Below are 27,976 nucleotides of genomic sequence, written 5' to 3'. Positions count from 1 at the left end.
CATTGCGTACTGCTGTTAGTTATTTGGACTATTATGCACTGTTTACATCAATATCACTTTCAGCCAATTGTGTTGCCGGTGTTTGATTCCTACACGTTTTAGAGCGGATCTGCTTTTTGTAACCTCAGGGAGTTCATAAAAAGAAAGTGCTCAGGGAAGAGGTTTTAGAACAGGTTGGAATTTCTTATCTGAGGGTTTGCTCCTCTCCTGTTCTCTTTGCAACTTCATGTATTCTCTGTTTATTTTGAGGAACTGATAATCCATAATCTTAAGTTTATGAAGTTTTAGCAAGTTTGTCTGATATAAATTCGTTTTGTTTTTTTAATCCAATTAAATCAGATGACCGATACACCTACTTGATGTTACGCAACACTTTTTGCATAGTACACAGTAGTCAAACAAGCTCCCTCCTGTTTTTTGGAGGGAGGTGTCCTGCAAACCCGCAGGGGGAGTCGTTCAAAATCAAAAGCAATGACGTCACCCACAGATGGGAGGATCGGGTGACGTCATTCTGGAAAAAAAGGAGGGGCGGAAAAAAGGAAACTCACCCGATAGGACTTGTTGTGTACAAAGTTCCTGCAAACTTTTTCTTCTGACTTGAGCTGTGCAAGGGATTCCGATGCCGAGGGGGCCGATCTGAAGGTGAGGAGGTGGGAGAGGGAGGGGTTAAATATTTGGACGTTTTCAACCACCCCTGCATGAAATATCACAATTTTTTGAAAGGCCTTGGCCCTCGAGTAGTCACAGGAAAGGGAGTAACTCATCTACGTAGAGCAAATTCATGTCGTGAGATTGAGTCATTTTCACAAAGTGAAAGAATGCTTTGGAAAGTGAACACTTTTCTCAGAAGATAACGTCGGCTTTTCTTCTTCAGGCTCCTGATATGACCTCTAACCTGGACTCCAGTCTCACCAGCATCGACTGGTTGCCTCAACTGGGAATCAGCGGCCTCCGTTCGGGCCGGGAAAGAAGGAGAGATAAGGGAGGGGAGAGACTAGACTCTTCCTTGGAAGATTCCCTTCTCTCTAATAAAAAGGGCAAACCCCCCCACAGCTACGCCGCCCTCATTGCCATGGCCATTGCTGCTGCACCGGAGGGGAAACTGAGCCTGAACGACATCTACACTTGGATCAGCGACTCTTTTCCATACTACAGTCGCACGGGACGAGGGTGGAAGGTAGACTATCTTGGATTATAGCTTTCTGGACTTAAAGGTTATGAAATGAAATGATCTGCATTTATATAGCGCTTTGCAAGTCAAGACTTCCCAAAGTGCTTTACGGTGTGCTTCACATTTCCCAATAGCGGCCGTGCAGCCATGTAAGGCGCTAACCTGCTTATTGGGTGTATTAGGGGTTCAATGTCTCACCCAAGGACACTTCGACATGTGACACGGACGAGCTGGGATTCGAACTTGGATCCCTTGATCCCAAGACGATCGCTCTACCTCCTGAGCTACTGCCGCTCAGGAGATGAAACATATATAAAAAATGTATTTGGGCATTGCAAGACTTCCAAATGACAGAACCCATCATCTGCTGGACTAGACGTCAGGCAAGGGGTCAGACGCCCGGTAGGATTGATGTGGTTTCATTTCCGACATTTTCAAGAAATTCTCTCACACGATTTGCCAATTAATCCTACTTAATACAGTTTGATAACATTCTACCTTTCTCAATTCTAAATTTTCTGGACTAAAAGATGCGCTGGATTTGTCAGGTTCTGGTATTGAAAACCCAATCCCATACATGTAGAAGCAAAATTAGGAAGTGTTTACATAAAATGAATTGTATTAAATAGTGTACAAAAACAAAGTATCTTCAGAATTTCGACATGGAAGATATTCTAACACAAGCTGGGCCCCGCATCGCAGCTACGTAAAGCTTAAACAATAACTGAACCTAAATAAAAAAGAAAGGAGACCTAGGATATGGTGGAATATCAACTGTTTCTAACTGAACGAAACATGAAAGTATAAGGAAGAAGGGAACATACTCAATAAATACTCATGCGTGGATAGAACCACCACATGCTTGAACACCAACTAGCTCTAACAAAACATGGAAGTAGGACGACACATTAGAAGTATTCTCGAAGTGGACAGGACATAAGAGTGCCATGACGACGAGACCATGAAATATAATGCTGGCACATTAACTAACTGTAATCGAACAAAACTTTAAAAGAAAAAAAAAACAGGATATGTTGGAACACAAACTGTAACCTAACAAAACGTGAAAAGTAGACAATGCCAATCTTGTTGGAATATATGTGGTTCTGACTGAACAAAACACAAAAGTAAGCTGACCCAAAAAACATATTCTTGCATAGAACAACAACATAATGTTCCAACACCAACCAGCTCCAACAGAACAAAAACATGAAAGAAAGACAACTCAGGAAATACTGGAACACTAACACTAACTCTGAACAAAATACATAATGTTCCAACACCAGCCAGCTTTGACAGAACCAAATTCTAAAGACAATGAAGGATGTGTTAAAACACTAACTCTTTCGAACTGAAGTAAATCATGAAAGACAGACAATACAGGTTATGTTGGGGTACTTACTCTAAGTGAAAAAAAAACTGAAAAGATAACAACAAATACAGTATTACCACAGTTACCTCTGCAAAATCCCACACAAAACTTGAAATTCTACAAAGTAGCGACGCTTTCATACAAATTTCCTTGAGACGAAGTCCTTACCGACTGAGAGTATACGACTGTGACAAAATAACCATAGACCTACAAATAAAAACACACTCACACAAAATTGCAGCTGAATGAATGTTTTTTATTCTCATGAAACGTACAACAAAAATGGAGGGCTTCTACTTTCAGAGTAAGAAAGTAATTAAAAAAGTATCTGGCTAGCTTCACACTAGCATCAGGTATCCTGATTGAGCCAGGTCTCCCTGATGATCAAAATACAACTGTCCCAAACGTAGCAGTTTACCAAAAGTTGTAGCTCCAGGTCATCCGATTAATGGGTAGTAGATCTTTTATGGGTGGGATATACAGGCTTGGCAGGTAGCTTCTGAGAGTTAGAATAGAATAGAATTTACTTTTATTGTCATTCTTTGTAACCATGCACACAGAACGAAATGCCAATACACCTGACCCGTACAGTTAAACCGTAGCGAGCCGATGCAGCCGCAGCCAAACAGGGCACCGCCATTTGAGACCCAACTGTGTTGTGTTGGGAGTCATTAACTGACCAAACCCCCCCAATTCCAACCCTTAATGCCGAGCGCCAAGCAGGGAGGCAATGAGTACCAATGTCTTAGGTATGACTCGGCCGAGGCTTGAACCAGCGACCTCCCAGTCTCGGAGCGGGCGCCCTACCACCTAGGCTACCGAGCTGGTAAAGTTGTTACATAGCCTAGCCACAGGGGGCCAGACCTGCGGCACAGCCATTGCTTTTTCACCTGATGCTGCCTCAGTCTCTTACCGGACCCGATTACGATTCACAGAGCGCCAACTGATGATGGCCATTTCCTTGCGGTCTTCTGACGTTCCTCAGTCCATTTAATTGATGAATTTCTTTTCGATGTAACCATCCCCTGAAATACTAGCTGTAGCCATGCGCCAGTTTGTTTTGGGGTGGACACATTGACTTTGAGCCTGCCCATCCCAGCTGTTTGACTGACAGTACACGCCAGCCTATCACAGTCGCGCACACAGTCAAGCCCAATCGCTAGATAATTTTGCTAATATTTCAAATGTTTGCAAATATTTTTCCATATTATTTCTTCTGCATTTATTTTGCGGTTTTTCGTTTTCTTTTCCATATTTTTCCGAATTCATTTTTATATATTTTACATTTATTTTTCCATGAATGCAAACAGAAATTGAAAATGTTTTTATTTTTCGAAATATTTTTACATGTGTTTTCCTTATATTTTGTGGTTTTTCGACCTAGAGAGGGACACACCACAGGAAATTGTTTTTAATAATTTTAAAACTTAAACTTGATCTCTCGTTCTCACAACAAAGCATCATTATCATAATTTTTCCGCAGAACTCCATCCGGCACAACTTGTCCCTAAATAAATGCTTCCGAAAAGTCCCTCGTCCGCACAATGACCCCGGAAAGGTAAAAAACAAATCAACAAAATAACCATAACAAGGTCGCTGAGTTTTTTTTTTTTTTTCAATTACAGGGCTCCTATTGGACAATGGAAGGACCTGATGTGGCCAATCAAATCAGGGTGCATAAACGTCCTTATCCAGATGAGGAAAATCCAAGACGGGAGGTGGGTCATTTCATTTTCTCATCTCATCTCATCAGCTGCACCGCTTATCCTCAGTAGGGTCGCGGGGGTGCTGGAGCCCATCCCAGCAATCATCGGGCAGGGGACACCCTGAACTGGTTGCCAGCCAATCGCAGGGCACACGGGGACAGACAACTCACTCGCTCATTCACACCTAGGGACAATTTTGACCGGTAAATTAACCTGACATGCATGTTCTTGGAATGTGGGAGGAAACCAGAGTGCCCGGAGGAAACCCACGCAAGCACGGGTAGAACATACAAACTCCGCACAGTAAGGCCGGGAGCTGGATTTGAACCCACGCAGGACTTGAACTGTGCCGCACACGCGCTAACCACTGCGCCGCCGTGCTGCCCTCATTTCATTTTCTCGTTTTCTAATGCCTAATCTTCTCACCCTGGCCACCACCCTTTTGATCTGTTACCCTCTGGTAGGCACTACTGGGCTCTTAAATCAAGGACTGATATAGTCAAAGACAGTTTCTTCCTCAGGGGCATTACCACCATAAACAAGAACGCAAACCAATGAAAATATATACCGTACAGTATTTTGTACAGTATTTTGCACCCTTTTAGGCTTTTTTTGATGCAGCTAATGTTATTGCACTGCCGTTACAATGCACAATTGTTTCATCTCAGTATCATTATAACTTGGGCCAGTCTCTAAGCACTACTTTGTAAATATGTTTGCCTATTTATCCTTGTCTCTTATTTTTCCTTTTTTAAGTCTTTATTACATGTTTACCCAGGAGTGCCAGGTCTATTTATTTTTTTGCTTTAGCTATTTCACAAATGTTGATATCAATGACAATACTATTTTATTATTTATTTAGTTAAACTTTGCTTATATATTAATTTCTATTTATTTTACTTAAAGGCCACAAAGGAAGAAGCAGGAGACGCTTCCCCTTGCCCGGCTTCCTCCAAAGGAGGCGGTGTCCCCTTTGAAAATTCCCTGCAGAGGCCCCCTAGGACCGCCTCACTATTTCCTCCCCCATGCAAGGTAACACATACAGAAAAATTCCAATTAAAAAATAAAATAAATGATAGTAAATTAAGTCAAATATTAATGTAACCTTTTCCATTACAAAATAAACCTGGTTCCAATGTATTTATTCACATTTAAATATTTTGTCTTTTTTTAAATGTATGTTAATATTTCACAATTTAATTGAAGAATATACTGTGCAAATGTCCTCATGTTGAGGTTTTGGAGTTTTTCCTTGCCCTCATGTTGGTTCCAGATGAGGGGATGGTGTAATAATAGTCTGAAAAAATAGTCTGTGTAATAACCTGTGAAGCCCTTTGAGACTCTTTGTGATTAAGGGCTATACAAATAAAAATGACTTGACTTGACTAGATCACTACGATTATTTTTTAACATGTCATTATTCATGTATCTATGCATTTATTTACTGGTATTGTTATTACACATCTATTAGTTTATCATTATTATTTACATTTCAGTATATTTTTTAAATCATGGTTCATTTTTATCATTTTTGATAACAATCAGGATTTTATATAAATTATATATATAAATATATATACATATATATATATATATGCATATATATAAATATATATACATATATATATATATATATATATATATAAATAAAAATAGTATCTTGAAAAGGACACGGTATGGTAAAATAAGTCAAACATTTTTCTCATAAAATATTATCATTATTATTTAAGTAAATTTTGAGAACTATCTTTAATAAGTACCGGTAATTTGATTTGAATATATATACAGTATATTATATATATATATATATATATATATATATATATATATATATATATATATATATGTAAATTAGTCCAAAAAAATCCAGTATTAAAAAAAGGATAGTACAATAAGAACTACTATTATTACAATACAAGTACAACTAAAAATTATTTTACAGTAAAATAGGAAATGTGCCTCAAATAGCCACATCAGATCATTAGGATCGTTTGAGTATTTTTATTTTACTGGAAATGATAATAGTAAAAATATCTTAAATGTAAAAGATGATGATAAATAATTAAATGGTAAAATGGTAAATGGGCTGCATTTATATAGCGCTTTTCAAGTCAATGAAGACCTCCCAAAGCGCTTTACATTGTGCTTCACACACACACACTCACACACCAATAGCGGCCATGCAGCCATGCAAGGCGCCGACCTGCTTATTGGGGGAATTAGGGATTCAGTGTCTTGCCCAAGGACACTTCGACATATAACACGGAGGAGCCGGGAATCAAACCTGCGATCTCTTCATCCCAAGAAGAGCGCTCTACCTCCTGAGCTAATGTAAAGAAAAATTTTAAAATAACAGCAAACTATATCTGGAAGAGAAACATGAAACAACCAAAAATTACTACGCACAGCAATTTAGATATTTATTCAGTTGAGTTCATCATAAGTAGGTAACTCAAGGTTATAGTCGACTAACTACCAATATTTTCTGTTTGAGTCAATTGTTTTTGTGTTTTCAGAAACAATCCTGCACAGTGCCCCCTGTAACCACAATCAACCCTTCCCCCAGACCAGTTCCTGGCCCCCCACCGCCCTTCTTTTCAACTCCCAATGTCCGTCCAACATTCCGTCCCCAACCAGGACCAGACTGTGGCCCCCCGTCCTCTCAAACCCTATCCACACTAACCTTTTTGTCCCCTTTTACCACACCCGTGCCCACGCCCGGGCCGGGACCCCCTGCGGCGGACCCCCCGCTGCGATTCACCTTTGATGAGATGAATTTACCGGACTTGTACGCCTCTTTTAAGTCTCTCTGTAAGAGCGTGAAGGAAAGGGGAGGCTCTCAAGGTAAGGACGGGCCAAAAAAAAGACACGTTTAATCGGATGACCTATTTAATTTGACGATATCAAAGTGATTGATCATTTCAACTGTAAAAATAATAATTTACCAAGCGTTAGGGTTAAGGGTTATTAGGGTTTGGGATTTAAGTTAGGTTTAAGGATTCGGGGTAAAGGGATAAAGGTTAGGGTTATGGGTTAAGGATTGGAGGTTAGGGGATAAGGTGTTAAATTTAAGAATTTGGGGGTCAGAATTTGAGGTTATGGATTAGGGGGTTATGGCATAAAGTTAGGGTCAAGGGGTTGAATGGTGAGGTTAAAGGTTGTGGGTTTAGGGTTAAGAGGATAGGATTGGAGGTTATGGGTTAAGGTTCCAGGGTTATGTGTTCAAGTTAAAAGGGTTAGGCATTTAAATTAGGGGGTTTGGACGGGAGGTTACATATCATTGGTTAAGTGTTTAAGAAGAAAGAGGGTTAAGGGATAAGAGTTAGGGGGGTTACAGTTTTGTATTAGGCTTTCCGGTTATTAAATCAACATTTTAATCATGTTTATTTTCGGTCCTAGCCGATTCGGTTCCCGTGGCGACGCCAGGCAATGACGTCACCCCCCTTCATACCCCGGTTCTTTTGCCTATGTCGCCCCACCTGGCACCACCACCGGCGCCACCTGCCCCACCTAGCGAAACAGTCCGTCTATCACAGCCCAGTGAGTCAACAATATATTTGACTTATTGTACTGGTGCTTTTTCCACTTTTTCCTTCTCTAGCCACTCATGTGAGCCACTTTGCACAAGTAATGGCTAAATGGTATTGTAATAAAGTTTGCTTCAACCTTCAGTATCACTCGCCTTACATGGCTGATAACGCAAGCGAATACAGTGATTCAGACAACTGTCCAGTGACCTCTTCAGCTTTTTTCCTAAGCTTCATTTTCAAGCCTCTTAAACGCAAGCTATGGCCCACAGCTAGCTGCTTTGCATTTCAGTGTCACTTGCCTTTCATAGCTTGTCATGCAAGTGAGCACTGCAATCTCATAATTAATGGATCTTCTACTTTTTTCCCATTGTTCCCTTCTCTAACTACTCCTGTTAGGCTTACAGCTGCAGAATAAGGCTTGCTGCTATTGTTAGCTCCTTTTTGTAAATAAAGCTTGCTTAGACCTTTGATGTCACTCACCTTCCACAGGTGGTCATGCAACTGTAAGTCGCAAAATTTCATGATTCATGAATCTTCCACTTCTTTTTTTACTCAGTTTCCTTCTCTAACCACTTGTTAGCCATGTGGTTACAAGCAGTTTTGTTATTCAGGTATCTTGCACTTGTCATATTTGACTTTTTTTTCCCCAGTTTCGTTTTCTAGTCAACTAATTTTAGCCTCGACGTTGCTATCTATGGCTTACAGCTAGCTGCTTGGCCCTTCAGTGTCACTTGACTTCCACAGCTGGTCATGCATGCAAAACTCACTGAGTTCTATTAATCGGGTATTTTGTCACCTTTGATTTTTTTCCCCCACCATTTCCTTCTTTATCCATTCATAATAGCCACTTATTTTCACGGTACGGCTCAGTACTATTTTTATGAGCTTTATGTAGATAAAACTTGTTTGGTCTTTGTGTCACCCACCTTCCACAGCTTGTCATACAGGCAGGCTTTGCAATGTTCTGTGACTCAGGCAACTGGCACTTGTCAACTTTTTTCCAGTATTCTTCTCTAGCCACTCATGTTAGCCACTTTGCTGCGGGCTATGGCTCCCCCGCTATTGTTAGATGCTCATACTTTGTCCTTCAGTGTCACTCGACTTCCACATCTGGTCATGCAAGCGAAAATCACAAAGTTTTGTGATTTAGACATCCAGCCCTTGTAACCGTTGACTTTTTCCACTTCTTCCTTCTCCAGCCGCTAATCTTGGCTGCAGGCTATGGCTAGCTGCTGTGATAATGGTTAGCTGCTCTGTGTGAATGAGTATTGCTTAGGAGAACGCTTCATCTCTTTCTAAGCTAACACATTTATGGATGAATAAATACAGTCGCTTTAAAAATAAGGTGTGAGTCGCTGTGTTGCGTTTTCTGCAGCGGTACCAGCTGACTGGTTCACAAACACAGACGCTTTGAAAGAAAGCTTTCGCATCGCCAGCAACCTGGACTGGGCCAACATCGACCTCTCGGGTCATCCAGGTGAGGCCGCGCTTAAGAACCCACCCGATCCTCATAGTGAACTCCGAAATCAACATCCTCCTTACCCATCCTCAGACTTGCTGGAGAGCATGCGGCAAGCAGAGTTGTGCGACTGGGCCCTGGACCCAGCGCTCTTCACTTCCCTGTGCGACTCACTCAACCGCTTCTTTGCCCAGAAAGGCATGCTGACTTCTGGGGGCCATTCCCCAGGGACCAATCACCCCTCGCATATGGCCCCATCGTCTTTTCACTACGGCCCCATTAATGGGTCACCGCTGGCCCGCAGGCCACTTCACGCGCCGGCCCAGATTCTCCATCGACCTGCAAACACGGCAGGTAAGATCTGGCTTGTGGCATTTTCAGGTAATTGGCTTTAAATGTAGGTTACATTAAGGGTGATTTGATTAAAAACACATTGAAAAGGAAGCATGCACAGTACACGAAATCATTCCTTGTCATGCATATTTTAGAGGCAAGCCCACGAGCATTTCTTCTTTTACTAATTTTCCAAGTGACACTAAAATGTTCCATTTTTAAATATGCAAATTCTAAAACAAAAGATATGGGTCTATTTCATCAGGTAAAAAAATGGCGTATGAAAATTTGTCTTTACAAATAATAATTCAGACTATAAATCGAACAACAATTCAGGACTGAAAATGTATCTTAAATAATAATTCTTACCTGAGATTAAGACAAGTAAACAAATACATAATAATAAGGTGTGTAAATGTGTCCTAAAATATTGTAAACATTAGCACCAGCCAAATAAATAAATAAGGCGTATTTTTCACGTGACAGCAGTAGCTCAGGAGGTAGAGCGATCATTTTAGGATTGAGGGATCCCAGTTCGAATCCCGGCTTGTCCGTGTTACATGCCGAAGTGTCCTTGGGTAAGACACTGAAACCCCAATAAGCAGGTTAGCGCCTTACATAGCTGCAAAGATCACGGGCGCTATTGGGAAATGTAAAGCGCTTTGGGAAGTCATTGACTTGAAAAGCGCTATATAAATGCAGATCATTTCATTTCATTAGGACTGGCGGAAATAAATTGAAATGTCATTTTAACATCATCATTCTTATGAGATTGAGATTAGCAATAAACAAACTAATGAATGAGCGTGAAAATTTGTTTACAAGAATAATTCCTATGTGATGGGCAAAAAAAATATTTAAAATAATGAATGCAAGGGCAACAAAATTTTTCTTTAATAATATTTCTCATCTGGGATGAGGATTAGCAAAAAAAACACAATGGACTCAATTATAGTAATAATTATTATTCGATATTAGGACCAGCCAAAAAATAAAATAAAACCGATATGAGCATAAAAAAATACTCTTCAATGATGATTCTTATGAGATTAAGACCAGCAAATAAAAATATTTTTAAAGTAACAAATATTTGACATAAAATGCTGTGTGTGTAATTATTGTAATAAAGGACTTTTTGGTAGTTTTCTCACTTAATAAAATTATTTTTATATTATAAAGATTTAAAATGATTTCCATTTTAGATTTGAATAAAATCAAAACAAAGGGGTAATGATCTGAGTTAAGACAATATTGCTAAGTTAACGCAAAGTCAGTTCCTATTTAACGAGTAAAACTGTACTTTAGCACCCTATGGAATAAAATCAAACCCTTGTTCACTGGCAGAAAGTCATGCTCTATGTTTAACAAATATTTTCTAGAAGGAAAATCTTTATCCTAAATAGCCTCTGCTAACACCAAAGCGCAGAAAGTTGGTTTGATTCATCCCTCGGAGCATAAAGTAATGGAAATAGTTTTTCTTTCTGTGCAGCCCAGTACTGATCCAAACTTAAGAGGTTATGATACTCAAAAAAAAAGAGAAAAAAGATCCCAACAGAAATAACTACAGCAAGTTTATGCATTTCAGGTAATGTACAGCCTCACCCGACAACACCTCGACAACGCCCTCCATTTAAAAGCCTCCACAGCAACAGCGAGGAAATTCAGGATGACTTTGACTGGGATTCGCTACTTGTCTGAAAGTAAAGTAACCACGAGAAACGAACATTTCACCCAAACAAGAGCAACTTTATCACTTACATTCCAATTTCTCCTAATTATTACCAGGTTATGGTTTTACGACAGACTAGAAAACAGTTTGATCAAGGAAAATAAAATATACATTTATTTTTGTCACATTTTACTCTGCAGCAGTAAAAATTGCAAATAGGATAAAGACATGAAAGTACAGCACAAGCATGAAACCGGAGACATCCTCTTTGACTTCTTTCAATTTCATTTTCTTGTCAATGAAAACAGCAGACCATTTTTTCTTCTGTCGATATAAAATGTGTAAATTAAAAGAACAGCATGGAGCGTGTCTGTGTTTTTTTTTTTAGTTCAGTTCGATTCATTCCTTTGTCAATTTCCAAACAAACACGAGGACACTTTTGACACATGATTGGAAGTGAAAAGTCGATTCTCGAAATCGGATTGGCGAGCATTAAGAATAACATCTCATAATAAATTTCCACAGTAGTAACACAGTCTTTAAAAACAAAACAAATATTTTGATGATGAAACAAGACGGACCACGAGAAAAAAGACAAAAAGGCATGGGAAACATTTCCAAAGTCTTGCACTTCGACCTCACTTTTCACATACCTCTGTCATGGAACGGCGGTGCTGCCAATGCGGAAAATAAGCATTGTACACGATCACATTTGATTTTCTGTCTCCATCCAAAATAAAATAAATTAAGCTTAAATTAATTCAAATGATTTGCCCATATTGTACCTGAAATGTTTGTTTTTCCTTCAGTCCATGTGCAGTGTTAAAAATCATCCTTCACAGGTTCAGTGTTTGTGAAAAAAGAGGAGGTGGAGTTTCGTCTCACCCCTTCCTCGTTCTCTCTCTTGCGTTGTGCAAATTGGTAAATGTGAGCTTCACACGGAACTAAATAAATAGTTCTTTATATGCCCCCAAAATAACCCCTCTTAAAATGTGAAATGCTTCTCGGACAGGCTGAAATGTGATTTCCTTTTAATACGGCTGATTTGTGAGTGGAGTTAAAAAGGAGAGCAGCAGGTTAGGACAGAGGAGCTTGGAACGCCCTCAAAGAAGAAACGGATTGGTGCTGCCCCCCGTCGCCCCTGTCCCCCCAACTGTACTGCCGGCCCCCATTACTCCTCCTGCTCTGCCACCCAAAATCAGTTGAGGGGCGGTCACCCCACCAGGACCCAACATACCGGAACTGGGCGGCGCCATCTGGGAGAACCCCGTGTAGCCCATGCTCATGGGGCCAGCAGACATCATGCCCATCGGGGGCCCCATACCCATGGGGGCCATTCCCATCCCGGGCGGGACGAGCAAGGGGTTGGGAGGCACAGGGCTGGTGCGAAGGTTGCTCAGGCCCAGCGAGGAGGGTTGAGGAGAGATAGAGGTCATGGGTGGAGCCACGCCAAAAGGGTTTGATGAGGGCGGAGTCGGGGAAACACCGCGGCTGGAGATGGTGCTGCCTGGGGTCACGGCCATGCTCGGGGCTGGGGATGAGCCTGAGGTCAGAAGAGAGCACAAATTCAAAATCATTTACAAAAAAATTATTCAGTGGGTTTCATTTTGACAACTAGCAAGTGAACAATAACGTGAGCTCAGTGGTCGGCTAGCACTGGGCCTCAGACCAATAACGGGCCGTGGGTAGTTTCTTAACGGGCTGCACCTATTCTTGATTTACTGACACTGCTACGTTTCGGACTGAACCTGAACCAGGGCTTGGAGGGGGTACATTTTGAATGAAAAACAATGTGGTTCGAACAAGCGGACGCCTGTTGGACGGTGCTGACGTTGGTGACAAGGATTCCCACCCGTCGAAGATACCATGAAGGATGAAATAAACCTAACTTTTGTGCTTATAGCCATTCACCGTGGAGCATGCTCATCTAAGTCATGCTACAACGGTTGTAAACAACCTTGCTGCTATGGAATACCTTTTGGCAACGGAGTTTGAGGATGCATGAATCTCTAAATCAAGAAGACAACACAAAGATCTCAAAACACCCACAGCTTTTAGCAGGGTTGACTAATTTGGTGAGATTGTATTATTTATTACTTTGCACGCAGATCACCATGATGGTAGCAACCAAAGTCTGTTGCTATTAGCACATCCGCCTGACAGTTCAGGGGTGCCGAATTCAATCAAAGCTACCGGCCTCTTATGTGGGGTTAGCATGTTCTCCCTGTGCCCTTGAGCACCACGGTTTCCTCCCACATTTCAAAAACATGGCTGGGATGGGTCCAATAGCCCCATTAGAATAAGCAGTTCTGAAAATGCAACCCTTTGATGAGACATTCATTAGTTCTCGAACTAACTCAATGGTGACATGTCAGCAAGGTGTAGATTCGGCATGCAGAGGTGAAGTGGTCGCATTAATATCGAGCACTCATTGATTTGCCCCCAGAAAAATGTCACCCCTGCCCCCAACAAAAAAAGATGGACCAATCAACGTCTCGTTCATCCAGCAGCACAGAAATAGTTAAATCTCATCCTCTGCTGAAGGGAGACTAACATATTGGTTGTGTTATTCTTTTATTTTATTTAAGACTTATATTTGGTTATGATTTGCCAACCCCAAACCCACGTCCTTGCATGTCAGAATGAGGATCTTTTTTACAGGAAGAAAAAAGGGCAACAACTGCCAATCAATATTATCTTCTATCGGAAAAAATACCACACCTGTAGCAAAGACTTCAGAAGACGAAAACAATGCAAAGCACAGGACCTTATTGACATCAAATCACCTAATTTATAATTTTCGGATGCCTTTGTGTTTTGGTGCAAAAGTACACACGAGTAGCTCACCTGTGTTCTGGAGGAAGGGGTTGTGCGCCGACGACGAGGAGATGGAAGGAGGTGGAGGCTGCTTGGGTTTAGGTTTGGATGATACCAGCGAGTCCAGATCCACCAGAGCTGCGTTTGGCCCAAGAAAGGACTCTGGAGTCTTGCGAACCGGCAGAGAAGGACCGAGGGAGGTGAGGTCAAAAGGTATCGGCGAATTGGTGTTGTTACAGCCTGTTGTTGTGGACCCTCGTCGCTCGGCGTCTCCTGAGAAATTAAGACCTTAAGTCAACCGGTGGAATGAAAGCCGGAATTGAAACATTTAAAGGAACGGGGATGAAATGTTGGACCAAGACACATTTCAGATCAGGGAAGTGACTCACGGTACCTGTTCCGTTAGTGTGTTTGGCAGACTCAATCCAGATGTCGGGCGAGATTGGGTCAGAGGCGGGGACAGGCACGTCCTTCACCCAGGGGTCTACTGGCCCCCCTGAGGAGGAAGTGCTGGGTGGCACTGAGGGGCCCCAGGGGTCAACACTGGGGGATGTCACAGCTACAGGTAGGGAGGGAGGGAGTAGATGCAGGAGGGGAAGGGAAAGGGGGGGTTAACAAGACACATTACAGACAAACAAGGGCTGGGTGATTTATTCAAGTTCAAGCGGGGACTGTTGCAGACTGTGATAAGCGTGGTTTCATTTATTTAGGTGGAAAAGGACAACTTTATTTAAATAAAGTTTTGATAACTTAGTAGTTACCCAGCCCTTGCACAAATCCAAAGTATGAAAAAGCAGGAAGCTATTTTCCTAGACAAATGCTCTTAACTGACACTAATCTATCTTTAAAAAAAAAAAAAAAAAAAAAAGAAAGTGTGAATTTCCCTGCGGGTATGAATAAAGTATCTATCTATCTATTAAAATAGTCGATAGTTACAGCCCTATAATTGGTAAGCCATTTTGTTATCTTAAGAGCCCTCAGCTTGGTAAGCAGCTCGTCAATCCCGAATATAAACAGATGGATTTTCATCCTGCTTTAAGACACGGAAGGAAAATGAATTGAACAAGCATGCTTTCGTCCACCTGAAAGCATGAGTCAATGACAAGAACAGTGACAAGGTGGCCAATGATAATGTGCGGATGTTAGCATTGCCTACCTGAATTTCCCCACGGGTCGGCATTGCTAACTTTGGTTTCTCCCCAGGGGTCCGGAGGAGGGGCAATGGTTGGCGGTGGCCCTCCGCCCCAGGGGTCAGGGCTGGTGGGGGAAGTGGGGGAGGCTACCCCCCAGGGGTCTACGGCGGCTGCGCCCCAGGTGCCCAAAGTGGCGATGGGAAGGGCTGGCGGAGGTGAAGGGCCGGCTGAGCCTGCAGCAGGGGCGGGAGTGGCGGCCGTGGCTGCGGCGGGCCCCCAAGGGTCTACGGCACCCAGTTCCATTAGAGTGCTCTGTTGAACACAGAAGATTGCACACAATATTAATTTCCCTTCAATACAAAAAATATTGAAATTAAGATCATGACCTCTTCTGGATTTGCTTTCTCTCGCTTGCTCTCCTCAATGGCCATCTGCAGTCGCAAATCGTCGCCTCGCCGAAGTCGTTCCTCCTATAAATCAAGCACACATACAAACACAGTAGCTCCGTAAAATAAAACAATATAACAAATTATTTTGCTTAATTGGTCATTTCTAAGTTGTGAGCAGGGATACTGAGTTTATTTGAACTACTCATAGCCGGTGCTAATTAGTAAAACAGTACTTACTATAGCATTCAAGCAGGTCATAAGCAAAAGATATAAATAGATACTTTTGCATGATCTTTTACAATTAGTTTTTCCTTTAAAAGATCTCACTAACACTTATGAAGGCGAGAGCTACTTTTTTGTCACTGATTAGTGGGGAGGGCTACCGGTTTGATATGCATTTCCAAACTAAACAACATATAATGTTATTGGTTGTTCGGATCCCTTAACCACTAGGGTTGTAGAGGCCCCATTTCTTGTGGTTTGTCCAGGGCAAGTAAATGCTGGTGCCCATCCCTCTCCTGGCCAACATATGTTATTACCAGGTTGTAAATATTAGATGTAGAGTTAAAATAGGTCCAGTCAACCATATATATAAAAGGCACTGAGGGTTTTCAATATATATATTACAGGCTCATTTAAAAAGAAAAATTTGAAGAACTGATCATGTATTTAAAGGACCTGATCACGTCAATGATTTCTCATGCCAGTTAAAAATCCATTTCCGAAAAAACCACAATGACCAATTGCTACTGAGCTGTTTTCAGCACCTGTCTGCGGGCTATTCAGGCTTTCTTAGAGGGATATCTGGTGCCCGCTGGCACCACGATGGGGACCCTGATATAAAATGAGTTACTCCCATCCGAAACTTTTTCACATGAATTTTTCAATCAATGAAAGCTGCTTTAAAAATTGTGGGCCTTTGGGCAATTGTTTGAAATAAATTACAATTATAAACATCCTGACTGATTAAATGTAGATTTTTGGGTAGGCCAGGTCTCATAATGTTAATTAGCAATGCACCGAAATAAAAATTTAGGTAAAGATTGAAAGGCTGCAAAAAAATATATCAGGAAAGACTTATTTTTCCCAGACTTGCAAAAAAAGGAACAATATAAAATTGTTTGGTGCTGTGGAATGCTCTGCCCTCTGAGATTCTATCTAACATCAGTGGGAGTGATTAAATCTAAGCTTAAAAGACAATTTTATTCAATAGCTTATGAATGATGTTGAACTCGGGGAAAATGTCAACTCATTGTTGTAACATATATTTCATGTTGATGATAATGTCTGGGCATTGTCTGTACAGCCTTTTGAGATTTCTTGTGATCAAGGTCTATACAAAGATGACTTGACTTTTTAAAAAAACTGACAGGCATATTACTTTTCAAGTAAAGTCTAAGTGATACAGAAGAAGTCAATCTGTTGGGATAAATATGCAGCCGTGCCATGTGCAAACTCCTCATGAGTTAATGTCAGCTTCACATTGCTTGCCTCACCTTAGACAACATTTTTCTTCGGAAGGCTTAGTTCGGTTTTAATTTTTCTTTTGGAGGAAACCGCAGATGCACTTTTGGTCATTTTCAGCAGAGATTTCCATTGCTGAAAATTTGGTTAATCCCTACTGTTAGTTTTCTTTTTGGAACAAGCAAGTAAATGCTGACCCAACTGATTGCCTGTTTAAAGTGTTACATTACCAGCACCGTAGGCTAATTATCAACCAGGGTTTGATGTAAGAGGAAGCAGACAATGGTTCTTAACATATGACTGGCATGTACCATGTGTTGTGGTTTCAGGAAAAAAAAACACACGCGCACACACACACACACAAAGAGTGAAATGTCAGTAGAAGATAATTCAAATCAAGTCCAAAGTTCAATGCACTAGGAAAGAAGAATCAATATTTGCAGAGTACACCACTCCTCAGGGTTAATTATTTTGTTGGATAAGAAACATGGCATGCAAATTCCACATTCTGACGAATCAAATACAGAAAATACTCACCTGTACATGGTCCTCTATTATTTACATTGTTGCCCATTTCTCCCTCTTGGTGAGGTTTGTTTAGGTCTAGTGTTACACAGTACAGTCATTTAATTTAAATTAAACTGTTCAGAAACAAATTCTGTGGAATACTTAATCAAGGTTCGAGTTGTTTTATAGTATGATGCTAATAGTGTGTGGCATATCCATGGTTCAAATAGGCATTATATAAAATAATTATATATTTTTTGAAATAGAAAAATACAATTAAATTAAAATTGAAAAAATAAACAAAAAAGGCATTATTATATGTTTTCCCCCATTTAAAAATAGTATAATTTTTTTCAAAAACAAACAATATTGGGGGCCGTGATATAGCACCCCTCAAAGAAAAATCACTAAATAAACAAGTTGTTACCATCTGAACAAGCTGTACAATTTTTAAAACAAAAGTCTGGTAGCACACCAATTGATCAACAGCCACAGGATGTTTCAAAAGGAAGTGGCCTAAGAATGTCGTCACTAGGTTGAAACAAAACTACAAAAACTCTTGATGAACTAAACGCTTCTGAGTAATTATTTTAAAATCTTAACATGATTCCAAAATATAGGTGTGTGTGAGTGTACATTAGTAACACCACTTAGGCTCAAAAGAAACCAGACCAGGAGGAAACCGACAAAAACAATGTGGATATTAAAAAGAAAACTACTTTTAGAAAGCATCAAAGATAATCAGCAATTTTTCGCCCTGATTGGACAATGCCGAGAATCCCAGAAAGAATAGATAGTCGATGGCGGGAGAGCAGGCAGTGCCCACTGACTACCCCTAACCTCTTGTTGCATCTCTTTGCTGAGTGTGATTGCATAGCGGATCTCTGCATCCTCCAGAGGGTCTTTGCCAGTCTGGATGGGAGTTCAGGGGTCACATAATGAGAGGATAGCTAGACGGAAGGTGTTTCCCATCATGACCCAATTTTTGCTTGCTGCAACTGAGAAAAACTAAAAAGAAAACGTTTCCTTTCTCCTCTTCTTTCTGTTACCTGCTCGGCTTCTTCTTTACTCATGGCCAAAGCCAGTTGGAGCTGCAAGTCCTCCTCTCCGGAACTCTGCGGCCATGCCTGCTCGGGGTCAGTTCCGCCCGAGTGGGACCCCACCGACAGACTGCCCCCGAGGTTGGGTGCCGACGGCGCTGATGAAGCTGCATCAGAACACTGGAGGTGAGTGTGTTTTGTAGAGTGGTGCAGAAAAAAAGCTATCAGTCTCACCACTTGAGGTCTGTGCCATCTTCTCTTTGGTTTTCAGGGCGTGGATCCTCTCCTCTCTTAGTCTTTCTTCATCTTTTAGAAGAATGACCAACTGTTTGGCTTTCTCGCGTACATTCACGCCCTGAAAAAAACATGGTGTTACAATATTCAAATTCATAAAAATCATTGGCTGTGTGTACGTGCAGACAACAATCCAAATGGAAACAAACTGTGACAGTATTCTGATTATGTAAAGCCATGCACGTCCAAAACAATCCAATTAAGGTCTTAGTCAGAGTTTTCTAAATTGCAAAGGCTGGGTTAGTTCTTTCATTTTATTACTCATGTATGCATATTCAAGGAGTCCAATTATTTTTTTTTCCTTTGTCCAGGATATTTTTATGCCTCAAAGTGTTGTGGGACCTGATACACACAATCATCTGTTTCCAATTTGGTTATTGCCTGCATGTCCAGTACTGCTCAAAATAATAGCAGTGAAAAATAGTTAATCAGAATCTCTCAGGTTTTAGCAAATTTTTTTATTGTTACATGCCAAGCAAGTTACCAGTAGGTGCAGTAGATTTTCAGGAAAAACAAACAAGACTCAGCATTCCCAATAGGTACACTCTAAAGCACAAGTGTAAAACAGGCGGCCCGCGGGCCAGATCAGGCCCGCTAAGTAATTGAATTCAGCCCGGGAGACAACACTCAGAGAAGCGCAAGAGAAAAACAAGCTGCAGGCTGAAATATGTCAACTTGATGTTGCCAAAGCCAGGTGCCTCGAACAAAGACACTGTACATGTATTTATTTCTCTCTCTCTCTCTATTTCTTTTCCACCCCTTTTCTCCCACTCTGTCTCTTTCACTCTGTGTCTCTTTTTCTCTTCCTCTGTTGCTCTTTGTCTCTTTCTCTTTCTGTCATTTAACCTCTTTTGCTCGAACTTCCTTTTCTTATTTTTCTCTTTCTCTCTTCATACCCTTAACGCTTTCTTTTCTCTCCTTCGTCTTTCTATTTCTCTATGGATTTCTTTCTTCCTCTCACGACTTTTTATCTTTTGTTTCTCATGCTCTCTCCCTCTCTCTCTTTCTTGGTCCCACCCTCTCTCCTTTCCCCTCCCTCTTTCTCTTGTTTCTTTATCTCTCTTTTTCTTTCTCTTTAATCTACTAGTCCGGCCCCCGACAGAATGTTTGTTCTATTGTGTTGCCCCAGAGTTAAAATGAGTTTGACACCCCTGCTCTAAAGGCTGTGCAATTGGACAAATAGTTCAAAGGGATGTGTTCAAAAAACAGCAATGTCAGCTGTTGGCTGTAAAAACTCAAAAGTATTTTGTATTACCAAAAAGTAGGATTTAGCAAACCTAATACTTAGTTGCATGACCTCAGTTTTTTATAACTGCTTTACATCTGTGAGACATAGAGTCAACTAACTTGTGGCACCTTTAAATTATTATTTCACTCCATAATTTCTTAACAACATTCCACAATTAATCTACATTTTAGAGTTTTGCTTGACAAAAAGTATTTTTGATACAACCTCACAAGTTCTCGATTGGATTGAGATCTGGGGATTGGGCTGGCCACACATAACATTAATATTATTGGTTTTAGAACCAAGACGTTGCTCGTCTACTGGTGTGTTTGGGGTCTTTGTCTTGTTAAAACACCCATTTCAAGGGCATGTTCTCTTTAGCACGAGGCAAAATAACCTCTTCAGGTATCTTGACATACACAAATTGTTCAATGATCTCTAGTATGCAATAAATGGGGCCCAAGACCAAAGTAGGAGGAACATGCCCAGACCATGCTACACTGTCTGTATTGATTACTGAAGTTTGAATTCAGAGTTTGGAAGGTCGTCTCACACACGTTCTGTGGCCCCGTGACCCAAAAAGGACAATTTATATTTCATCAGTCCACAAAACGTTCCTCCATTTTTCTTTAGGCCAGTTGAGGTGTTCTTTGGCGAATAGTAACCTCTTCTGCACATGCCTTTTTTTAACAAAAGAACTTTGGGTGGGATTCTAGAAAATAAATTTGCTTCACACAGATGTCTTTAACTGTTACAGCACTTACAGGTAACTGCAGACTGTGTTTGATCGTCCTGGAGCTGATCATTGGTTGAGCCATTGCCATTCTGGTTATTCTCCGGTCCATTTTAATAGTTTTATATCACGTGTCTCTGGTTTCTCTGCCCATTTTAAGACATTGGAGATCATTTTAGCCTAACGGCCAACCATACTGGTTCTTCCCTGCCCAATCAACTTTTTAATCAAAGAACGGCGTTCTTCCTAGCAGTGTCTTGAACGACCCATTTTCCTTAAATGCATGTTCAACCTGAGCTGGCTTCATCAACCTTAAATAGACGTTAACTAGATAGAGATAGAAAGATAGATACTTTATTCATCCCCGAAGGGAAATTCACATTTCCAGCAGCATCCCTGAGCTGAGAACAATACAATAATAAAGCAAAAAGAATACAATATACAAATACCCAGTGTGACGTGCAGATGCCCACTGTAGCGTGTTATATAGAATAACTAAATAGTGCTACACAGAATACATATTGCAATAAGATTCGGTAATATGCAATGCAACTAATTCACAATCTTTATAGAGCATATTATTTTATGAAATGTTGATTTTTTTTAGCACTAAACAATACAGGTTACTTATACAAACCTTAAACATACTTATACAAATCTTAAACATATAAAATATAACACTGGAGCAACTTACGAACGATCGTTCCTAAGTAGGGCAGCATCTGCACTACATTTTGAACATTGCATTATTTCCAAACAAAATTGACATTAAGGTTTCAGCTTTGTAGTGTTTTTGACTGTTTCAGCATGAAACCAAGTTAACAATTTTCAATGGAACAGACATAAATACAGAGAAAGACAATCAGAAAATAAGTATAAAAAAATAAAATAAAAACAATGACATGTTTAACTCTACCTATGAGGGAGATTCTTGAGCATATATTATTTTCATATTGGCAATGTTTATCATATTGCAAAATTTAACCTCCTAAACAAATCTGTTGACAACATTTTGAAAAGTGGGTTTGTTTACGTTTTTGATATTATTTTGTGGATAAAAAAAAATCTACACAAATTGAAATGTATTGCTTTTTCTTTTTTGTTTTGCATAATAAGTCAAAATGTAATATAATAGGTGGATACGGTGGTAGGAAAAGAGTATCTGACATACTTGCACAGGTGTATAGCATACATTTCTCAGCTTTTTTTTATGATCAAGTTAATTGACGAAAACTTATATTTTTTTATAATTATTGTTTTTATCATAGAATATTTTTTTGTGCACTATCGTCTATTTGTCCAAAACTATAATATTTGAATAAATAGGAGGGAAATTAGAAATCCGGCTCATAGATCAATCGAAAAAAGTAACGACAGATTTATCAATTGTGAAATTAATCGTTAGTTGCAGCCCTACCTGATACCAAAACTTTCAAACGAATTGTTTCCCATACCTGGTCTTTACCGTCCCTGTCGATGTACTGGAAATCTTTAAGGGTCTGGACAGCGTAAATGTTCTCTCGGCACTGCTGGGCGACCCGTTCGGAACCAGTCTTGATCAGATATTCCATGAGGGTCATGGCCTAGTGGATATGAATTTAGCATTTTACACACAAAAACCTTTTACAGTACGGGAGCATGGATGAAGACAGCGGTGTTACCTCTCAACTATTGCAATAAAATTTGGCTGTCCTGTATGATACTTTTCAAGTACTCGAATGAGTCAAGCTCTCTTTTAGTAGTAATTTTTCCGGAAAATGTTTCGGTTAATTCCTGCTGCATAAAAGTTAAACTTCTCTCTTCAAAAAAATTAAAACTTAAAATGAGCCATCTACATGAGACCCAGTGTTTAATTACAGGGAAGGACAATATTTGTGGAAATATGAAGAACAAAATACAGAATTCTTGCCATAAGCACCTTGTATACGTGTCTCCAATTCTTGCCATGGTCATTGAGGCGCTTCCACACCATGCTCATAATTTCAGAGAAGGCCACCACGTTGTACGTCAAGTCGGCTATCTCTGACATCAGAGAGCTGCTGGGGCCCCATGGGTCATTGGAAGTTGCTTCTCGAACCTAAACAAGGGGCAGACTTTAATGAACTGGTGATTCCGTGTCAAGTTTGATGTCTACACTGCAAAAAAACCTTCAGGGAAATGAGACACAGGAGGCAAATTAACGAAGGCTTAATGTGGTTATGCTCGGTCAAGCAGTATATAATAATAAGAAGAAAATGATTGCTTAAACAAATATTGGATTACCGACAGACATTGGTCTATTGGTGATGTAGTAAGACAGGACATTAATTAAAAGATATTGTGCACACAAAAGAGAATGTGGGCGTTAAAAAAAGGTTTTATATATATATATATATATATATATACATAGTTCCTATACAAGCTGTGAGATACAACCTTGATTTCAGCTTCTGAATAGTTGTGGACAATGTTCTTCACTTGTCGCCGTAGCGATGAGGTCGACATGGCAACCGTTGGGCCGTTACGCTGTGTTGGAATCTGGAGTTCAGTTGTTGAAAAGATAAAAAACATTCAAACATCTTTATAGCAAGCTCGTCCTAGCAACTAGGATTGCATTGCGGAATTTGGGCTCATTTTTAAAGGTGTCTCACAATCAAATCTTGTTTTATCAATTGCATTGTGGCAGTAAAAGAGTTAAATGTCATATACACCTGTTATGTTATACAATAATAACACAGAATCGTGGCTTCTTGTCGCGGTGTGTGCGATGGCTTTTTGATCCAACGTGCCACTCATTCACAGCGAGCTGTGTCTTTTTCTTCCCATGGCAACATCGGATCACAAAATCAGACGTCGGGAAAAAACAAAACTGCAGAGAGAGAGAGAGGACCACAACAATAGAAGTAAATGACATGATAGCTTGCTGTTGTCTGCAAAGTCACCCACGTACTTGCATGCACACTGGCTGAGAAGCAGATTCCAAAGTGGCCGATCAAATAAGGACAAAGCAGATATTCACGAGGAAAAATCACATGATTGGAAATAATTTCATGGGCAGGGAGAATGCATTTTATTTGCTTGGGAGGGTAGACAAACTTACTGACCTAAAATTCATAATAAATTACGAAAGGGTTATTTGTACCATAATTTTACTTCCATTTAGTAAAAATGCAAAAAATATATATATCTATATTTGCCACAGAATAGGCGTCAATCATGTTAACTACCCTAATAATGGATCATAAAAATCATTTTACTGTTACTTCTCTTCTCAAGCCATAAAGACCCATAACTTGTAACCTCTTCATAACACTGAACAACAAGCAATCTATGTTGTCCTTGGGACGAAATAGCAAACACTTGCACTTTTGTAAGAGGGCAAAACAAAGGAAAAAAGCCTTCAATGTTTGCATTCTCTGTCTCTTAGAATTGCACAGTGTAATTTTCGGTTTAGTGTTATATAACATATTAATAAATAGCTAAGTGCAAGCACTTGCCCTATTAAAAAAGTTGACTATGTTCAAAACTGTTGCTTGTTCACACCTCTGGCTTGCAACAGAAGACAAAAAAAGTAATACTCTGTCACCAAGTTTAAAGTGACAAGTACCCTAGCAAAAAAACAGCCCTACCAGAGGTCACTCCCCCCCAACGCTCCAAGATCACTTCTTGAATCAATTACATAAATACGTGACTAATGTAAATCAAGAAGAAAGTCTTGCACAGATGACAGTTTAACAGCCGTGCAATTATTTTCAAACCACATCCACATAATGGCCCTACAAAGAGTCATCAACACAGCCCAGACAATCACCGGCCGCTCTCCGTCCAGTCTGGAGGACATTACTGCTAACGATACAGCAGCAGAGCACACAACATTACCAACTATTTCCCTGACTCCAGACACCACCTCTTGGACTTGCCTGGCGGACACTACAGGTCCCTTAAAACAAAGACGAACGGGCAAAGAGGAAGATTCTTCTCGAGACCAATCACCGCCCTAAACAGGCACAAAAGACTGAAAAATATATTGCCTCTGTACAGAAAAACCTATATTCATATTCATTTATTCTTATTTTTACACAATGTTGCTGCTAAAGTCAATGCATTATTTTTTTTCGATGCATTTACAACTTAGGCCAGTCTACAAGCACTACCTTGTGTTTTTTTTCCCAATCTTAATTTTTTTACTACACGATCTTCGAGTACCACATCTATTTTCATATAATACGTTGTTATCAATGACAAAAAAAAGACTATTCTAATTTTAAAACGACCGTAATGTGTGCATTAGCTGCAATCTAAGCTGATGTAAAACTATATGTAAAAGTATTAAAATATTTGGCACCCTTCATAAATTGTACACACGGGTCAAAAATTTACAGCACTAAACAGGGAATGTGCGCCACTTAGTCTCAAAGTTCAGACAAGCCAACGGCCAAGAGTCTACAGCGCTGTACTTGATTTTCCAAAGCTTGACCTTCCCCTTCAACATGTGTACACAGAGTCTCGTTACAGTTTCTGAAATGTATGACAAAATCAATTTCTAAAGTCTGCTGATACAGTCTGTGTACTAAAAAATATTTAATTTCAAAGACGTATAACTATAATCCACAGGGTCTTCCCCCTTTGTATCCACCCGCAACTCCACTCGACCAGCTCATATCTTGTCACAACAAAGGTAAATGAACTTTTTCCCTAGTATTTATATTTATTTGAACTGTTGTTGAATAAACTGCATGTATATCACACAAAAGTAGAAGTTTACAAAGTAGTTTGCTATTTTAATAACGATAGTTAGGGTACTGGTGTTTTGGAACACATTGTCTAGATCAGGGCTCTCCGACGTGGTGTCCACCTGACTACCCCGCAGACAGGTTCTTAAAATAGTTCACCAGTAATGGGTCATTGTGATTTCCGGGTAATTTCTGGCATGATGTTTTAATGGTTGACTGAGGCAATTTAGCTTAACTTCTAATAATTACAACATGATAAGAATATAGTAACAAAACTATAATAACATGATAAATTGTCCTTTAGAAATGCATATGAAACTGGTAGCCCTTCGTGCCTATCAGCAACAAAAAGTGGCTCACAGCTTCGATTAGGTTGGTGACCCCTGGTCTACCTATGACCATATATTTATATCTACCGCCATACGGAAAATTCACTCTGCGATCCCCACCTCAGAATGAATTATTATCTTATCCCCGGGGGTACTTGAAAAGGAACAACGCCAAGGCAGCCTGCCACGCCTACAAACTTATCACTTGCAGTGCTAACTTAGCTTACGCCTTAGTTTGATATAACACTATAAGAGTCCCCTAAAAATCAATTTCTCACATTAAATATTAAATATAACTTCTGACGTAATCTGTCACTGGTACCTGAGGAAAAAAAACACATAGCCCCCGAAGAATTCGCTAATAAAGTAAATATGAGCTACAAAACGGCTAAGTTATTGATGGTTTGAATTTTAATCGTATAACATAGAAGAAAAGTAAATATTTAACAACAGCGGGCGTCCAAAAATAAGTGTTACGTTACCTCCCGGTGAGTGTGGTCAAAGGTAGCGCTCGCCCCTCGCGGCTAGCAGAGATTAGCCAGCAAGCTAGCCGATGCTAGTTGGCCATTTGGACCGTGAAACCGCTTGAGCGTGTCCGTCATGAGGAGCGCACCCGAAGCGTGACGCTTGGTCACAGCACAAAAGCGAGCTTTTTGGCTCGCATGACTGGCGAGACGCACGGGTAGGTCCGAAGCGGAGTGTGAGGACTGACCCCGGGCTAGCCTGAACAGAGCGGCTGAGTAGGAGGAGATGGCCGAGTTTCCGTTTCCGCTTTAGACCACGCCCCCTGCTACCTTTCCTTTGCTGAGGAGCAAGTGCGTGCGCAGTAGGCGCAATTTATGTTTACTGAGCAGCGTTTAAATTACTGTCATTATATTTCACAGATGACTAATTAAAGACAGATCTCATTTACTTCATGAGATCAACTTCTATCAACGGGGTGTTGCTTTTGATGTTATCTTTGACGTCACGTTTCTATTGATGTCATCTCTGTATGACGTCTCGTATGTATCTATGTACAGGAAACCTAGATGGGAGAATACAACAATCTATTCTGAGGCGAAATGGTCGTATAGCGGGGATAGAAACCTATGGTAAACAGCTAATGCGTTCCAAACACCCCATACCTCAAAAGCTTTGGCGGAAATAAAGAGCAAAGGCAGAATGTCACACTTTCACTTTACCTCCAGAAACCTTGTTAGAATATGATATGGTGAAATTGTGAATGTGTTTAATTGCTGTTAAAAGTGTCGATAAAAATTATCCAAACCTCATATTGTTAGAATATGATATAATGAGATTGTGAATGTGTTTGATTGCTGTTAAAAGTGTCAATAAAATTGTTCAAAAAAAAAAAACATTAGAATAACATACCTGTCAACCTCCACGGCTCCATGCCCTTACAAAATGTTGTATTTTCCCTTACAAAATACAAAATAATCTTACACCATATTTGTTTTTCAAACTTGTTCATTTATGTAGTTTAACATGTTATATTGTACATGTGTTTCGTTACATCATATTCTTAATGATAAACTAAAAAAATAAAATAAGAAAAAAATCAGGAACAATTGTTATCAGCGTAACTAAAATATCCTTTAATAACACTTTAAATTTAAATTTGTAAATAAAGATATTTTTTGGAGGAAAGAATTAGTCGGCATTTCTTTTTTTTAAACCAAACCACAATATCAACCATTGATGCTTGTATTTTAAATTTGAATGAATGAATGAATATTTTATTTCGAACATTAAAATAAAAACTGAACAAAAACAATAACTCAGCAACAAAATAATGTTTTATTGTTTTAATAAGCCTACTACATAGAATACGATTGCTATTGTCGGAAGCACAGGAGGATTTTGCAGGGGATTCGAAATTAGGCCCTACAGCGGCAGACGCATGTGAACAATAGCATCAAACGCTTGCACAGTAGCATCAAACGCTCGCTTCATTTGCAACAAATTAAACGATACCGAGATAGAGGCTACTGCGGCCAACTCCTTTGAGTTGATTGATTTGCCGTTTCGTGATAGTAGGTGTATACCGAATGGTACCCATCATTGACAAATTTGCGTTTTTCCGTACA

At 40.0% G+C, this 27,976-nt stretch overlaps 2 protein-coding genes across 4 annotated transcripts; one reads left to right on the top strand and one right to left on the bottom strand.

Moving 5' to 3' along the window:
- Positions 1-523: 523 nt before the first annotated feature.
- Positions 524-11,605, top strand: foxj2 (forkhead box J2). The gene is made up of 10 exons (XM_088326910.1): positions 524-642; positions 875-1,177; positions 4,027-4,101; positions 4,169-4,261; positions 5,156-5,281; positions 6,766-7,093; positions 7,649-7,789; positions 9,155-9,256; positions 9,332-9,592; positions 11,157-11,605. Exons 2-10 carry the CDS (start codon positions 884-886, stop codon positions 11,267-11,269), a joined length of 1,533 nt encoding a protein of 510 aa, XP_088183036.1. The 5' UTR covers positions 524-642; positions 875-883; the 3' UTR covers positions 11,270-11,605.
- Positions 11,387-26,684, bottom strand: epn1a (epsin 1a). Of its 3 annotated transcripts, XM_088326907.1 has the most exons (13): positions 26,369-26,681; positions 23,536-23,693; positions 23,261-23,362; positions 22,764-22,922; positions 22,300-22,428; positions 18,825-18,945; positions 18,600-18,757; positions 18,391-18,462; positions 15,577-15,660; positions 15,214-15,502; positions 14,452-14,616; positions 14,088-14,330; positions 11,387-12,783 (listed from the first exon to the last, which is right to left on the bottom strand). In XM_088326907.1, exons 3-13 carry the CDS (start codon positions 23,327-23,329, stop codon positions 12,344-12,346), a joined length of 1,929 nt encoding a protein of 642 aa, XP_088183033.1. In that variant the 5' UTR covers positions 23,330-23,362; positions 23,536-23,693; positions 26,369-26,681; the 3' UTR covers positions 11,387-12,343. The 3 variants fall into 3 exon arrangements, with proteins under 3 accessions (XP_088183033.1, XP_088183035.1, XP_088183034.1); XM_088326909.1 differs by lacking the exon at positions 14,452-14,616 and having other exon boundaries at positions 26,369-26,684; XM_088326908.1 differs by lacking the exon at positions 18,391-18,462 and having other exon boundaries at positions 26,369-26,679.
- Positions 26,685-27,976: the final 1,292 nt, after the last annotated feature.

This window comes from Urocampus carinirostris, chromosome 2 (assembly GCF_059441175.1).
Source record: "Urocampus carinirostris isolate Australia breed hairy pipefish chromosome 2, RoL_Ucar_1.0, whole genome shotgun sequence".
In the NCBI taxonomy this organism is placed as follows: Eukaryota; Metazoa; Chordata; class Actinopteri; order Syngnathiformes; family Syngnathidae; genus Urocampus; species Urocampus carinirostris.
The sequence above is the reverse complement of the archived record's forward strand: the minus strand, read 5'-3'. Positions and strand labels throughout refer to the sequence as shown.

Excerpts from the sequence above, each read along its gene's own strand:
- foxj2 (XM_088326910.1), top strand. The coding sequence starts at position 884 with ATGACCTCTAACCTGGACTCCAGTCTCACCAGCATCGACTGGTTGCCT. Across the intron at positions 7,790-9,154 it reads AGTCCGTCTATCACAGCCCA|CGGTACCAGCTGACTGGTTC; the intron begins GTGAGTCAACAA and ends CGTTTTCTGCAG. Across the intron at positions 9,257-9,331 it reads CGACCTCTCGGGTCATCCAG|ACTTGCTGGAGAGCATGCGG; the intron begins GTGAGGCCGCGC and ends ACCCATCCTCAG.
- epn1a (XM_088326907.1), bottom strand. The coding sequence starts at position 23,329 with ATGTCGACCTCATCGCTACGGCGACAAGTGAAGAACATTGTCCACAAC. Across the intron at positions 22,429-22,763 it reads ATTGGAGACACGTATACAAG|GCCATGACCCTCATGGAATA; the intron begins GTGCTTATGGCA and ends CATATCCACTAG. Across the intron at positions 18,758-18,824 it reads GATGGCACAGACCTCAAGTG|CTTCATCAGCGCCGTCGGCA; the intron begins GTGAGACTGATA and ends GTTCTGATGCAG.